Here is a 15,103-nt window from a genome sequence, read left to right on the forward strand (position 1 = left end):
AAATAATATCTTTTCTTAATTTTGACTTGCTTCTATCCATACGTGAAATGTTTCTTGACTTTGACCTTCCTATATTCTCTAAGATAAGTGCTTGTGAATCATTCTGAGATGTTATTGAATTCTTTTTTTTCAACTCCTTATTCAACAAACTGCTTGTTACTTAACTTATAGTGACATCACAATCTGGTGCAGAATTACTAAGAGAAACTACCAGTGTCTTCCAACTTTCTAGCAATGAACTGAGAAATAACAATGCTTGTAACTCATCATCAAGAGACATTTTCATAGAGGATAACTGATTAGTGATATTCTGTATTTCATTTAAATGCTCAGCAATAGAAGCACCCTCTCGATATTTTAGGTTCACAAGTTTTCTAATCAAAAAAGCTTTGTTACCAGTTGTTTTTCTTTCGTAGAGACTTTCCAACTTTTTCCAAAGAGAATATGCAAAACTTTCAGTAGAAACATTGTGAAAGATACTATTATCAAGCCACTGTCGGATAAACCCAACTGTTTTTCAATCTAACCTCTTCTACTCATCATCTGTCATAGTTGTGAGTTTTACACTATCTCCTTACAAAGGTCCATATAAATCTTTATAATATAAGAGATTTTCCATTCTTGGTTTTTATATCATCCAATTGTTTTCATTCAAACTAATCATGCGAAAAATATTACTGGCCTCCATATTCAAATATAAAAATTAAATCACCACAACCCTGCTCTGATATTAGTTGATGGGATATAAAGATAAATAAACTTTTGTATATGAACAAATACTAGCAGGCCATAACACGCAACAGAATTAAATGGAATCATAATCAAATAGAATACTAAGATATACGTGGAAAACTCCTCCAATGTGAAGGATAAAAATCACGGGACAAACTAGAGATAATCCATTATGAGAATAATGAATATACAAATTTCAATCTCTTGCCCAAAACCCTAGCAACAATTGCAAGAGAATAATTGGGATACAAGGATCACGTCACTATACACAATATCTAAATTCTTCCCAAATAATCAAAGTAAGAATCTACTATAGATATGATCTAATCTGAGATGAAAATACTGCTAGATGATTGAGAATAGTCTCTCTGCGTTGTCCTTATCTTCTTCCATTTCTTTTTCTTATTTTTCTGTCTTGTTCTCCTCCTTTTTTTTTGAATCACATGGCTACAATTTTTGCCCTCGGTGCTGCTTTTTTTCTGCCTCTTTTTCGTAGCGACCACACCCCCTCTAATATAATTTAGGGTTAGATATTAAAAGAGGTGGACTGTTAAAGCCCCCCTGAGTTGAACCCACTATGGGTTGTCAGCCCAACATCCACCATCGTGAAGTCATGGTTGATGCAATAGGAACCTACGGAGGGCAAGCGAGAATACGAGCGGTCTCGGTGTTTTGAATGAGCTTGAGATTGAGGTCATCGACGGTTAATGGCCTTTTGCTCAAGTGAGTGTTCCAGTGGTTCTTGATCTCGTTGTCTGTTCGTCCAGGTAATCTTGCGGCTTTGAGTGACCATCTGCAGCAAACAAGGAGATGGTTGTGATTGAAGAAGGCATCTCAACGCCGCCAGACTCCAACCTTCTTTCCCGTCATGTACGTTTTGTCGGAGAAGCCTCTTTTTATTGGCAGCTGCGACCTATTTCTTCAGTATTTTACAGTGATACTGTGATTCATATCACTGCTAACCATTGTCAACACCTATCTATGATGCTCTTTCTCTCTCCAAATTCGACATTTGCCTGCTTCTCTCACTTCCAGACAATCGACGTTAGGTTAACTTATTTATCACAGTGATGCATACGTGATTGAGGTCAGCTACTAATGTGGATGGCTACCCACCTTTCTACAAACACGCCAAAACAGTGAGCTGCGACTTGTTGTTAACGTTGTTATAGCAGCACTCAATGATTTAGGCTTGTATAAGTGGGGATGCCTTTGCCGCACTTAGTTATTAGCGATGAGATGTTCGAAATGAATTGATTACTTACCGGAGGGGATAGGACTTCGCCGGGTATTTGACTTCCGCTTAGCTGCTTAGCGAATGCCCTTGTGAAAGGATGAATGAACTCCTACCTAATAGTTACCGTTCCATCAACACTATGGTAATCTCTATTTACTCAGCTGCTCTTCCCCGATGTGTACTACTGACCTCCTCTCGTCATCAACTCTAGGACTGTCAATCAGATCTCGGATCTAGGTTCGAATCCTACCTGATGCTCTTCCTCCCTCGCCCTCGGGTAACTGAACTACCTTTAGAGAAGACTCCAAAAGAAAGTGTCGAGTGGCAGAAGTCGATCGTAAAGGTTCCTGTCCCACCTCCCACTGGAAAGTCAGCCTGTCTTTTTCGACTCAATGCCATTACGTCCAGTGGTCCTCGAAATTGTTGGCCAAACGCCGTTGGGTCGAGGGAAGGCAGGCAGGCCAAACAAAGAAGTATGAATGACCAGCAGCAGTGAGCTATCGATCCATCGAACAAACTGCTTACTTCTGTTTGTGTTTATGCATGCATGCATGTGTCCTCTCTCAGTACGCTGGAATGTCCAAGCAATTGCAGGAGGAGTTGAACTACCAGAGATCTTGAGGGAAGACGAAGAATTAGCTTCAACATCTCCTCCTGCTATTTGGTGATGATATGTATTATTTGAGACTCAATGCTCCTGATAGAAACGTAGTTAACTCAAGCACATGTATGTACAAATCATATCTTGGCTTTTTCCTTTTCACGCGTATGTCTATGTATACAAATCTGGAGCACAGCTCCCACAGCACACTGTCGCGTACCCTCATCGTTCCGAAAGGAACCACAGTACAGCTTTCGCACAACACATGTCAGTGTGCCCTCCGTAGTAGTAGTAATCCAAGTACATCACATGTAATTAATGGTAACAACTACAGTACTTTGCTTGTTAGATACATTGGACCTATCTATTGACTTCACCAACCAGGCAATACAATGACATCGGCTGCTGGGAGGCTCAACTTCTTTATTATTATTATTATTATTAAGAGAGAGAAGAAAATTTTGATATTTACTGGATTTTGTAATGAGTTTACATGTAAACTAAACATTGATCAGCACAGTAATCTAGTCTTTGTAGTACACATCAACACACCACATGATGTGTTTGTGCTCCTGTATTAGAAAAGTGTCACTCCGACTGTATCACCCATGTTTTGTTTATCTCTCAGCCATCGACCAAAACTGTTTGCATTCACCTGTGATCGCACTGGGCAACCCAAGCTTTACGCACCAGAAACGTTCTTTGCGTGAGATCATCCGCAGATCTCTGATGCTTTCGCACCACGAAATCCCCCCCCGGGCAGCAGAAGAGGCTGGGTGAAGACGTTCTGCTGCTTGTGCCAGTGGAAGTGGAGAGGTGAAAGCAATCCTTCATGATGATATTACCGGGTTACTTGAGGGAAGAAAAATGCAGCTGCCAGCTTCGAGACAGGCCGAGGAAGATGACCTTGAAGTACAAATTATGTTACGTTGGAGATCAGTAAACATAGATGACCCAACAACATAATATTTAATCCAAACAAGGTCTTTCTTCTCTTCTTTAGTCGTTCCTCGAGTATTCAAAGCTTTGAAGCTTAAGAGGAAAGAGCTGAGGCACCCGTCATCGCTGCAGCAATTCTGGGAAGCGCTGTCTTGTCTCATATCAAGCACGAGAGTTTTTCTGTGTTTATCCGACAATTGATCTATAATATTTGCGTTCTTAAGAGCGACATCAAAGCTGTCCTCAGAGAACATCCATCTTGCAACATCTGTCATGATGTGCTCTAAGAACAGATCCCAACTCTTTTGTCGACTTCGGTTCTGATGATCATTGGATTCTATTGTTGTCTATGTTCAACACGACACAATGATGTAATCCTAATCCAACACGTCATGATCAATCATTTACGACTCAACGACACATTGATTTGGGTTGATACGGAGTCAGTATAAGCGGTGATTGTTCACTAACTCCGGGTGATGTTTTGACTTTACACGGACAGCTAACTTCTCGTGCAAGAGCAGGATCCACTGACGTGGTGTACACGTAACAAAAGCTCGAGAAAGACGGAAAGAAAAATTATGATCAACTCCTGCACTCAATCTATTGTTATTGATGCTTGCGACATCTCATCAAAACTGTCGTTGTTCCATTTCATTCGGTTGCTTTACGTGGCTATTTGTCTGTTCCTTCTACGTGGACAATTTGGCAGCAGATGAGCCAACAACGTCAGTCAGAACTGTCCTAGAAGGACGATTCCCTGCTCTGGCTTCGCTGGCCCAACGCACAGAGAGGCTTGCAATGTGTGGAAGTAGGAAGCAGGGGGCCCCTCGTCGCTCCATTGCTCCATACGCTTCACCCTTTGCCAAACCCACTCTAAGACTCCATACTCATTGGTGAACTGCTGCTGCTATATAGGTGGAAGAAGAGCTGCCTCATCTTCCTCACCCTCGTTTGCTGATGCTTTTCGGAGCAAACATGGGATCTCGATGGATCCTGTTCTTTAGGTGAGGAGACCCTTGTTGGAGAAGCAGGTCACGTGCAAAGCTTGGTTCCATCTCTGCACGTGCTCCTCTTCTCCAACATGGATTCCTCACCTCTCCCCTGCACCTTTTCTCTCTGTGTCAATGTCATTGGAACTCGACAGCACGCAGTGCTCTCTCCCTCTCATTAAAATTGTTGATGTTGTGTTTTGGTCGGAGGTTAATTTACTGGCAGAGCTCTCATTTCGATTGTTGATCATGATCAATGCTTTGATTGTTTCTTTGTGCATGACCAGGCGGCGGCGGCTGCTATCGTCGAGCAAATGTTGCTAATGCATGCCCGCTCGATTCTCTGCTTCGGCAACTCATGAAGGTGCCAACTTTCCGACGTATTCTCTAACAGGATAATATTTCTTATATTTATCGATTATTTGTCATCAATTCTGCTTATGTTGCATGGACTCAATAGTCTGAACTAAATTCTGTTATTTATCGAATTTAGGAATAACATATCAAATAAATTAACAATCTTATTGCAATAAACTTCTGTTCCTCTTTGACTTGAAAGGGAGTAAGAATGTGACTGGCTTGACTTTTTTGGTTCGGCTTTCATATTGGAAGTCATACCTTTGAGTCGGGTTCAGGACCGAATCCTTCCCTCCCACCCCACCAATCATCTCTTCTTCGTTCCAATTTGATGTGGTCAAAGTTCCTGAGCCTGTCAGATCTAGTCAAACTGCATTACCATTTAATTGTGATGGTCAGAGAGTGAGTGTTGGATACGTTATGAATAGAAGATTACCGGTCTTCTATGGTGGGCTCGACTCGACCCACCCGATTGTATTAGAACCGTTGATCTTTGGATGTCAGGACTCATCCATCGGCTCAGCCACTCCCATTCGCTCGTCCTACTTGTATATATACATATTGCTCCGTCTCAAGAATACCGTTGGATCGGAGTGCACAGAGCTCAGAAACAAGCTCCGTCTCTTGGTGCCGTCCCAATTCTGTTCTCCCAACACTCGATGGCCTCTCCTCTGCTCCTCCTCCCCGTCTTGATGGCTCCCGTCGTCTTCGCCGCCGTCCTCGCCTTCCTAGTACGCCCACGCCCCGTGCGCGTTCCCATCAAGGGCCGCCATGTCTTCATCACCGGGGGTTCCAGCGGCATCGGCCTCGCCCTCGCCCGCCTCGCTGCCGCGGAGGGCGCCCACGTCTCCATCCTTGCTCGTAGAGCCGCCCAACTCCAGGAGGCCCGCGACGCCATCCGCCTCGCAACCGGCGTCGACGTTGCCATATTCAGTGCCGACGTTCGGGACGCCGACGCCGTCGCGAAGGCGGTGGAGGCGGCCGGGCCCGTCGACGTACTGGTGTGCAACCACGGCGTATTCACGCCGCAAGAGCTCGAGAAACAGGATTTGGAGGAAGTGCGGTTCATGGTGGAGGTCAATCTTATGGGTACCTTCAACCTCATCAAGGCTGCGCTGCCTATCATGAAGCAGAGAACCAAGGTCACGGGACTCCCTGCTTCCATCGCTATCATGTCCTCTCAGGCCGGCCAGGTACCGCCGCTAAATTGTTCGACGTTTGACCCCTTATAATGATTGAACTACTTTTTCGAGCATGCTTTTCTTAATGGCCGCCCAACTTGTTATCTACCGATCTGCAAGTATTTGGTCCCCCCGATGGTCTAATCTTTTAATCAGCATCATCGTTCTTCCCTAACATTCTTGGAACTCGAAGATTTGTGATCTTTTGGTTACCGTTCCGTGCTGTAGGTGGGTGTCTACGGTTACACAGCGTACTCCGCTAGCAAATTCGCACTTCGCGGCTTGGCGGAGGCTCTGCAGCATGAGGTCATTGCTGACGACATTCATGTGTCCATGATATTTCCTCCAGATACAGAGACTCCAGGTTTTGCCGAAGGTATGCAACGAGTCCCTTGTGATCTTCTTGCACTGTTCATTTGAAATGTCAGCAGAGTTCGAATTACCAATTGTGGACCACAGTGTTCATCAATATGAATTTGTGAAGTCAACCCGTTTGACAAATTTGACAAAAAGGGTGTTTGACCAGAAAAGCCTTACCTGAAAAAGTGTTCATCTCCTTCCTTTCAACTGCTGTGCATCATATCATATAAATGAAGAAAGCATGCTCACCTTAAGGTATCTTAGTTTCTGCTTTATACCAGTTTGATTGGTAGAGAAATGTCAATGGGCTTTATCCGCAGAATAAGTACTAGAACAAGCATCATTATCATTGTTATGCTGAACCTTGTGGTATTTATTCAAATAAAAGCAGTAAAAGTTTGGGATGGTTCTTTCTACCTTTGTTGCTAGTTCATCTGCAATTACTAGTTTGAGCTATTATTCTCTTTATATAAATCATGTGTTGTGTCTTAACATATGACAATGGACTCGATGTTCTCTGACCCATTTAACCATTGTTAGCATTGCGACAATATCATAGCATTTGATCTCAAACGTTTTCCTAAAACAAGCTATTATGATTACATGACTTCTCTTGCTGAATACAGAGCACAGGAGGCGGCCAGATCTCACCAATATCATAGCAGGGTCTTCTGGTGGTATGAAGGCCGATGATGTCGCTAAAAAAGCTTTAGATGGCATCAAATCTTCAAGGTTTATTGTTCCCTGCAACTTCGAGGGGACTATGCTATCTATAGCAACAGCTGGTTTGTCCCCACAGAGCTCATTCTTGACTGCATTAGCTGAGGTGCTTGGTGCCGGATTCATGCGCTTCATGGGTTTATGTTTCCAGTGGAATTGGTTTAGTAGTATCGAAAACTGGCATTCCAAAAAGAAGGGCTTGTAATAAGCACCACCATTTTGGAGAAAATAAGGTGGTCCCCTTTCACAGCTCAAATTTACTTCTCAAGCAATCCTATTGTACGAATAAGCTTAAGCCTTTAGGTTTATGCTCTTTCTTGGTTACCTGTTTATTTACTAATTGGTTTATGTGACAATCTGCGCATGAATTGTTGTCGGAGCAATTTAGTTAATTTATTAATAAAATAAATTTAATTATTTTTTAAAAATATTTTGTATATATTATATTAATTTTTAAAATTAAATTAAATCAGAATTATTATCTTATTCAAAGAGAATCGCTATTGAAACTTTTAAATGTGGCGTGAGACACGTGTGAAACTCTCCATTCTCCAAAGTTCCCTAATACCTCAGCGAGTAAGTTTCTTTTAGTCGAGAATTTGTCGCAATAAAGAGCACATCACAAGATTTTGCGAATACTGTGTTCACCAAAAACAAAAAATTGCGAGCATTCCGGGTCGCTTTTGCGCCCGTGTCGAGCCAGCCATTCTGGTAAGCATTCCAAGGAATTGTTTGAATGCACATCGGACGATGACATGGCCGAAATGCCAATGCTTCCCCGGCTACAAGGGAACTAGTCGACGTGGCAGTCATCTGTTGGCACGTTCCCCTGTTGCTGTTCCATAAAGCACCAGCAGATCCCCACCACCCTGTAAGTCTCTGCCTCTGGTTGCGTATAATAATAACAAATAGTAAGTGTAACAGTGACAAAATGAGAGCGTCGTGGTGGCCAACTTGGCGCCACCGCAAAGTGCTGTACGCTCCGCGTTTCGAGATCCATTCCTGCATTTAAATGTTTTTAAACGGAAGGGCCGTAACAGCTCCCAGCAACCAAACAACAGTCATTAATTCTAAATCTGTCGACGAAACAAAAAGAACACTTTGCACTGGTACACCACGCGCTGCATCTCTCACAGTCACTCACTGATCTGACGGTCCTCATCCATCCGCCCACCCCCAATACCCTTTTAACATCGGAACAAATATATTCTCGTCGTTGTCATTATAAAGCGAGATATCGTAATAGCGAGAGGAGGGTTCGGCTTCGCTTCTGGATCGAGCTGTTTCTCTCCTTCGCTTCCTCTTCCCCTCCGGTTCTTCACTGTTCTTCTTCTTCTTTTGGGGTTTGGTTGTCGGAATGATGGGGATTTGGTTCGCATTGGGCGGATCTGAGTGGCGGCAGTAACATCGGATTGAGGGAGGAGGAGGTAACTGATGGGATCTGGCAGTAGCAAGAACGCGGCGGCGTCGTCTTCGTCGGGTGGCGTCCGGAAGCTGAGATCGACAGGAGTTAGGGTCTTCAACTCCTCCTCCTGCTTCGGTCTCTCCTCTATTCAGGTGGGCGATCGCTTCTTCCTTTCTCTGCCTTAGATCTGTTTAGATAATGGCTCTTGATCTGTGTTGCGAAACGCCGGATCTGCATTACTTGTTGGCGGATCAGGGCGCTTTTATCTATTTAATTTATTATCTTTCTTAGTTTGAGGCGATCTGTGCTTTACGAAAACCAATTCCAAGAGACACTGCAACAAAAATGCTCTTGAATTACTTACATTTTCCTTTCTTTTGCTTGAAATTACAAGAGAAGTACTTGCTGATTCTATTAGTGTATCAGGGCTGACAAGAATCTGTCACTGCTTCTCTTGTACACTATGAAAACGTGCTCTTCTATTCTGCTTCCGGTGGGAATGATCTAGGCAAACGTGCTCTCTATATTGACCTGCCTGCAATCGTTACGTGTTTGAACAAATCAAATTCTTCTATTCTTCTACGGCATTATGACATGATGGAGATCTTTTAACTTCATGAATGTGCGTCTTTTACTTGGCATATTTTGATTGTTTTTCCTCTAAAAATATGTACATTTTTCGGAAGTTTGTAGCATTACCAACTTATATTTTCTGTTCAAAATGCGTCAATTAACTATGGTAGTCAGGAAGTTGATACCTCTCTGGCTTTTTCCCCTTAACAAGATTCTGAAGGAGATACATTGCATATTCATTATACTCGGTGCTGCCATTTGTCTCTCAAAGCTGGAAAATTTTCAGAAAGCTTTGGACACGGAGAATTATAATTCTAATTTTTGCCAGATTAACCTATTGTAATGTTTTTTTCCTAGATTTCCTCACCCTTGTCCTTTTTCTTTATTTTTTGGAAAGAGAAGCAGTGGAAGAGAGATTTTTGGCACCATATTTCCATTATTTATGCCATGATTGTTAGGTAGCACATTTATGATTTGGTCCTTGCTTTTCTGGTGCAGATACCATTGTCCATTTTCGCCTCCCATTGAAGATATACTTCTAGTCAATGGTTTTTGCCCAATGCATTCTGTAATAAGTTAATCATGTGGTGTGTTAACCGGCGCATAATAAAAGTTCTTTGCAAAGCGAATCCCTGTGAGATCCTGCAGGACTTTCCTTGCTTGTTGATCTCAAATCTTGTAGAACATACTATTCATCTTCTTTTTTATTGTTTTATTCAATTTGGTATCTGAATTATTCTGTCATAATTATGTTATGCCATTCTAGAGTCTTTGTACATGTCTATAAGTTATCACTTTTGGGTGCAGAAGATAGAAGAGAATGGGAGGCCTAAGCACACTGTTTGTACTGCAGTAGCGAGCAAATCAAGCGGTGGAAATGATGATGGTTGTGACAAAGTTGAACTTGCTTGTCATGGTAAGTTTCCCTGCTCACATTCTTCTGATGGTGAACAATGTGGAGGAGATAATGGGGGTATAGAGCAGATTGATTTGGTTCCCAGCCGCAATTCTGAAACAAATGCTGTAGCTGATGCATCATCAAACACTTCAGTTAGGTCATGTTCTCATTTGAACTTTGTCCCAGATGATATCAACTTTAGGCTCAACAGAGCAGTCAGTTTGGGTTCATCCGAGTCCCATCCTCTGTTCTCTGCTGCTGTCTCTGACCCGAGAAGTGATGCAGGAGAACATGCTTTAGTAAATCTTGATAGTTCTATGAATAGAAATGATACACAATCTCTGGAACCAAGCTCTTCCCAAGATGCAGCTCGAATTAATGCAGGCAGAGATGCTACAATTAGTCTATATTCTAATAGGAGCTTTGTAGAATCCAGAAATACAAGGCATTCTCATAGAAGGTTTGGACCTGAAGAACCTTTGGAAGGTAGCATACGATTTAGTAGAACACTAAGTGTTGGAAGGCTCCGAAATAGAGTTCTAAGAAGGACTCCATTCTCTGATGGCTTGTTTGGTCCTGCTTTTCTGGAAGATAGGCCTGTGTGGTCCAGCGAGCAGGCTAGTGGAAGACAAACCTCTGGTGGTGCAGGTAGAGCACCTTCTTCTTCCCGGAGGACTAGTGAACTGTTGCCTGATTCCTCTAGTAGTGTACCTTATCAAATTGCTCGAACTATGGATACCAACGATGATGATGCCTCAGATACTCAACGGAGAGTTGGTAATCATGATGTGTTTGAGCACAGATCAGCTTTCCTCGAAAGGAGAAGAAGAATAAGATCTCAGGTGGGACAATTTTAATTATATCTTTGTAGTTGTGCATATTTGTGTAGTAATCCCAGAGAGAATCAACTTTTATTTGCAGGTTCGTGCTCTTCAACGACTTGGTAGCCGATTTGAAAGTTTGTTAGGTCATGATAGATCATGTATATTATCTGGTCAGCATCGAACAGGTCACTGCACATGCAGAACAAATAATCAAACTGCCAATCCTGATGATGACACAAGCACAAGGGCGAGTATATCAAGGATAGTTATGCTTGCTGAAGCATTGTTTGAGGTATAGTGGAATAGTGAATAAAACCATGGACAAAAAACATTTGTTGGTTTCTTGATTTTCCTTCTTGAGGGCAACATCAATTTCAGTTATGCATCTCTTTTAGGTTTTGGATGAAATCCACCAACAGTCTGTAGTTCTATCTTCTCGACCATCTTTTTCGGCCATCGGATCAGTTCCTGCACCAAAGGAGGTTGTAGAGTGTATTCCAGTAAAAATATATCGCAAGCCATCAAAAACCCAAAACGAGGAGGTTGCACAGTAAGAGTCACTCCCTTGCTTCCTCAGGCACCTTTTTTACTTTATCCCTGAAAATGTTCTACTGCTGCTGGTTTAAAAGGTTATGAGTTACAGATTTTTTCTTATTGTAATTGTTCAGTTGTATCCTCTATTTGGATCGATAGGTGATTGGTTAAAGGACTTGAATTTGCATTACTAAATATTGTCATCACGCTGACCCTGAAGCTTTTAGAAGCTTAGATGCAACGGCATACTTGTTCAGTTTATCAGCCTGTGAATAATTCTGTATGTGTTCTCTGTCTTCAATCAGCAGTAGTTTGCAGTCCAAGCTGTTCATAATTTTTATTGTTAGTTAGTGGCTCCATATATACTTGTGTTTGAGCAATACTTGGTAGTTTGCACCTCTCATCGAATGCTAAATAATTGTACAACAAAATTTTCTCTATGTTTTTCTTTCAAAAATATATAACAAACAATTGTTGCTCTTAAAGTTTAAGCTATTATGCTTATTACATATTCTCCTGGTTGCTATTTGATTAATAGATGTTATATTTGCCTCGTGGAGTATGAAGAAGGGGATTGCATGCGGATGTTGCCTTGCAATCACGAATTTCATCGAACATGTATAGATAAATGGTTGAAAGAAATTCACAGGTATCCTTCTAATGTGTCTTTCTCTTGTTCATTTATAATTTATCTTTGACGAACAATGTTTAAGTTAATAGCATAACCTGTTTGCACAGATTTGGAATCTTCTTTAAGATACGTTGCTAGTACACATTCTTTCTATTACTGTGATCTCACAATATAGTATTATTTGAATATGGAGTTTAGTGTGCTAGCTAAAAGAGGAAAAATTCAAAAGGGAGAGTAATTAGAACAGCAAGAAAACCCTTACCTCTTTAATTTCCAGGAGACTAGATTGCTGTCCCTGATCGAGGTTAGAATGGAAGAATGAAAAGTAAAAAACATTCATCCATGTCCAGTGTCCACCAGCAGTCTGGCAATAACAATAGTGAACAAAATGGCAAGGAGTAGATACAGAAATAAAATGTCCCTTCTCAGAACCGTACATGCCATCGACATAACACCCAGAAGAAAAAAAAGGAGCAAAATTAAAATCCTGTTACCAATCATTCGTCGAGTCAGTTGCATATATATTTATATATAAATATAATGTTTTCATAAGCTCACTGTTAAGCAGTCGACCGTGTCTAACCAGAGGCAGGATATATGTTTATGTTATGCAATTCATTTCCTGTGCAGGGTATGCCCCCTTTGTCGACGGGATGTTTGCACAATAGATGCATCAAGCAAGTAGATGCTCAGTTAAAGGAGTCTTGAGTGTCCTTCATGCAACACCAATCCCTTCTCAGCTACAAATTTAAAGTGACCTCTATTTTTTCTGCCCGTTCACTGAACATTAGATTATATTCAGTGTGCATCACCTTCAACTTTGGATCTCCATTGGCTCTTGTTTTGGTAAAATCTGTATGAGTATCCAATTATGAGATGTACAACGGCACTGTCTGTATGTACAAACATTTTGTAGCCAGCAGACCAAGAGATTCATTGATTAGCGTTTTCTGTAAAACTCTCTCTACCAAGAGACTCCTTGTATATTATTCGTAATATTATGTGAAGGTAGCTTTTAATTTATCTAATTAGTGCGGAGCATAGGGGTTTTTAAACTCAATTAGAAATCTTTAAAGAACATGAATTTTGGGAATTTTTTATAAATATGTATTTCTGAGGTTAACTTTTTGTTGATTTTATAAGATGCTTCTGTGTCGGCTAAGAAGACATTTTGATAATGATTGGATTGAATTGAAGTTTATCTTTAGCCAAATTAAAGATGGATAGACTCCCGGTCAAGTCGGATTCAAGTAAGATACAGGTGTAATCAATTAAATGATTGGTTTTTTGCTACTTCTTTTAATGATTTTTCACTTTAATTTTTTTAGCATTTTTGGAAATGTGAAGCTGCAAATTAAATTAGAATTTTAACATAAGTATTGATTTAGAATATATTAACGATGAATTATCATTCCTCTGTTGCTCACGTGGATAACGATGAATTATCATTTTTGGAATTATCATTCCTCTGTCCCATTCAAGACAAGGTATAAAAGATAATTCTTGACATTATGATTTTTTTTTTAAAATAAATTCACACTCACTAAGAGACCTTCCTTTGTCACTAACTTGAGCATCAGAGAGATTGGGTCAAAAAATTTCTCTCGACAACAGTCTTAATGCAAATGGCGTCTTGGGAGCTTGACACTTCTAGCTTGGAGCCATCACAGTCACCACCTTGGACACTCCTGCACCTCGGGTTTAAACCACATTGAGTTGACTTAGACGTCAATGATGATTTCCCATAATATTTTGGCTTTAGGAGTGTATGATGTCTCAGGAACGTCTGCTCATTAATCCTCTCAACGAATGCTCTAGTGAGAAGGCCCAACCTTTGACTCATAACAGTTTTACTCAAGGAGAGTAGCTGTCATTCTTTCCTCACGTGGATTCGTCCACTTCGACATAAACGCTAGTGCAGTACTGACATTTGTTCAATGACCTAGGCTTTTCGTCCGGAGGGATGACATTGAGCTACATATTTGTCCTTATCGAGGTGTTCTTAAACCTTACCCAACAGGTATAGACACTAACGGACATTAGGCAAGCTATCGCCCCACTCCTACCTTAGCTAGCTCAACAAGTAATGCCACCATTTCAACCACGATTAATACCTCAATTGCTAGTAGCATTAGTGCCCATCAAGATCCCCTTGCCCGACATGGTGATAGTATCTTAGGATCGCCTAAGGTTTATGGAACTATTGGCCGAGAGAGTGTTGTTCCCTAACTATGGAATTCAGTACACTATCGCACCACTGCTTTGCTCTACCCGACTCTAAGACCCAGTTAGCATATTCGATAGATAACTAACTCCTTGATGATATAGTTATGATAAATGGACCAATGCTTAGAAAAGATACGGTGAGAGTTCTAGCAATGTAGAGGCGAAAGTTTGGATGACCCTACATCGGGTCGATCCTTATTCACTTAAAACATCTAGAAGGAGCCAATCCCAACAAACCTCTGTCTCCTGTCTCTGGAGGTCTTTGACGACAGTACCAATCAATAGAGTATACTATTGCCTTCTATGCCTAGATGTCACTATACGACACCTCAAAAGCCTCAATGTGTTATGCCTTCCCGATAGTGTTAAGAGGCCTGACACGAGAATGATACACTCGCTTGAAGCTGCTCTTGATTGACTCTTTTGCATAGCTCGCAAATGAGTTACTACTTCCTTGGAAATGTGCGTTACAGGCCATCGATGATAATGCTTCTTAGACTCAAGCAAGAGAAGAAAGAAACACTCTTTGACTTCATCGCTCGATTTACTAATAAGATCCAAGACATGCAAGAAGCCCATCCGTCACTGGTAATATAGGCCTTTATGATGGGGCTCAAGTCCTCTCACTTTTTTTGGTCATTAGTGGAGAGGCCACTAGTGACGCTACCTAAGGTGCTTTAGAGGACCAACTAATACATAATTGCCGAGCCAATAGTCTTAAGTAAACACAAGGAGATGTGCAACAGGCCAAGATAGGAGTGACAACCGTAAGGCCCAAACCTGAGGTCACCACGACAAAGAAGAAATGACTGACATGAGTTGTCTCACTCGAGTTCTGAGTTGACTCTCTTAAAGATAACTAGAATTGAAGTCTTTTTATAGATAAAAAAGGG

General features: G+C 41.4%; 2 protein-coding genes across 5 annotated transcripts; both read left to right on the plus strand.

The window, feature by feature from the left end:
- Nucleotides 1-4,474: 4,474 nt before the first annotated feature.
- Nucleotides 4,475-7,502, plus strand: LOC135582095 (3-dehydrosphinganine reductase TSC10A-like). 3 transcript variants are annotated; one of them, XM_065089368.1, is made up of 5 exons: nt 4,475-4,711; nt 4,789-4,865; nt 5,061-6,051; nt 6,268-6,415; nt 7,026-7,502. In XM_065089368.1, the coding sequence occupies exons 3-5, from the start codon at nt 5,356-5,358 to the stop codon at nt 7,322-7,324; spliced, it is 1,143 nt and encodes a 380-aa protein (XP_064945440.1). In that variant the 5' UTR covers nt 4,475-4,711; nt 4,789-4,865; nt 5,061-5,355; the 3' UTR covers nt 7,325-7,502. The 3 variants fall into 3 exon arrangements, with proteins under 3 accessions (XP_064945440.1, XP_064945438.1, XP_064945439.1); XM_065089366.1 differs by having other exon boundaries at nt 4,789-6,051; XM_065089367.1 differs by lacking the exon at nt 4,475-4,711 and having other exon boundaries at nt 4,782-6,051.
- Nucleotides 7,503-8,274: 772 nt separating this feature from the next.
- LOC135597006 (uncharacterized RING finger protein C4G3.12c-like) lies at nt 8,275-13,007 on the plus strand. Of its 2 annotated transcripts, none has more exons than XM_065089370.1 (6): nt 8,275-8,676; nt 9,908-10,837; nt 10,917-11,111; nt 11,215-11,369; nt 11,892-12,002; nt 12,615-13,007. In XM_065089370.1, the coding sequence occupies exons 1-6, from the start codon at nt 8,554-8,556 to the stop codon at nt 12,667-12,669; spliced, it is 1,569 nt and encodes a 522-aa protein (XP_064945442.1). In that variant the 5' UTR covers nt 8,275-8,553; the 3' UTR covers nt 12,670-13,007. The 2 variants fall into 2 exon arrangements, with proteins under 2 accessions (XP_064945442.1, XP_064945441.1); XM_065089369.1 differs by having other exon boundaries at nt 8,278-8,676; nt 9,905-10,837.
- The last annotated feature ends 2,096 nt before the right edge of the window (nt 13,008-15,103 follow it).

This window comes from Musa acuminata, chromosome BXJ1-11, assembly GCF_036884655.1.
Source record: "Musa acuminata AAA Group cultivar baxijiao chromosome BXJ1-11, Cavendish_Baxijiao_AAA, whole genome shotgun sequence".
Lineage (NCBI taxonomy): Eukaryota > Viridiplantae > Streptophyta > Magnoliopsida > Zingiberales > Musaceae > Musa > Musa acuminata.

What these genes read in the sequence shown, in the direction of transcription:
- LOC135582095 (XM_065089366.1), top strand. Translation starts at nt 5,356, where the DNA reads ATGTCAGGACTCATCCATCGGCTCAGCCACTCCCATTCGCTCGTCCTA. An exon ending in TGTCCTCTCAGGCCGGCCAG is followed by an intron (nt 6,052 to 6,267) that starts GTACCGCCGCTA and finishes TCCGTGCTGTAG; the next exon opens with GTGGGTGTCTACGGTTACAC. An exon ending in GACTCCAGGTTTTGCCGAAG is followed by an intron (nt 6,416 to 7,025) that starts GTATGCAACGAG and finishes TGCTGAATACAG; the next exon opens with AGCACAGGAGGCGGCCAGAT.
- LOC135597006 (XM_065089369.1), top strand. Translation starts at nt 8,554, where the DNA reads ATGGGATCTGGCAGTAGCAAGAACGCGGCGGCGTCGTCTTCGTCGGGT. An exon ending in GAAGAAGAATAAGATCTCAG is followed by an intron (nt 10,838 to 10,916) that starts GTGGGACAATTT and finishes TTTTATTTGCAG; the next exon opens with GTTCGTGCTCTTCAACGACT. An exon ending in TGGTTGAAAGAAATTCACAG is followed by an intron (nt 12,003 to 12,614) that starts GTATCCTTCTAA and finishes TTTCCTGTGCAG; the next exon opens with GGTATGCCCCCTTTGTCGAC.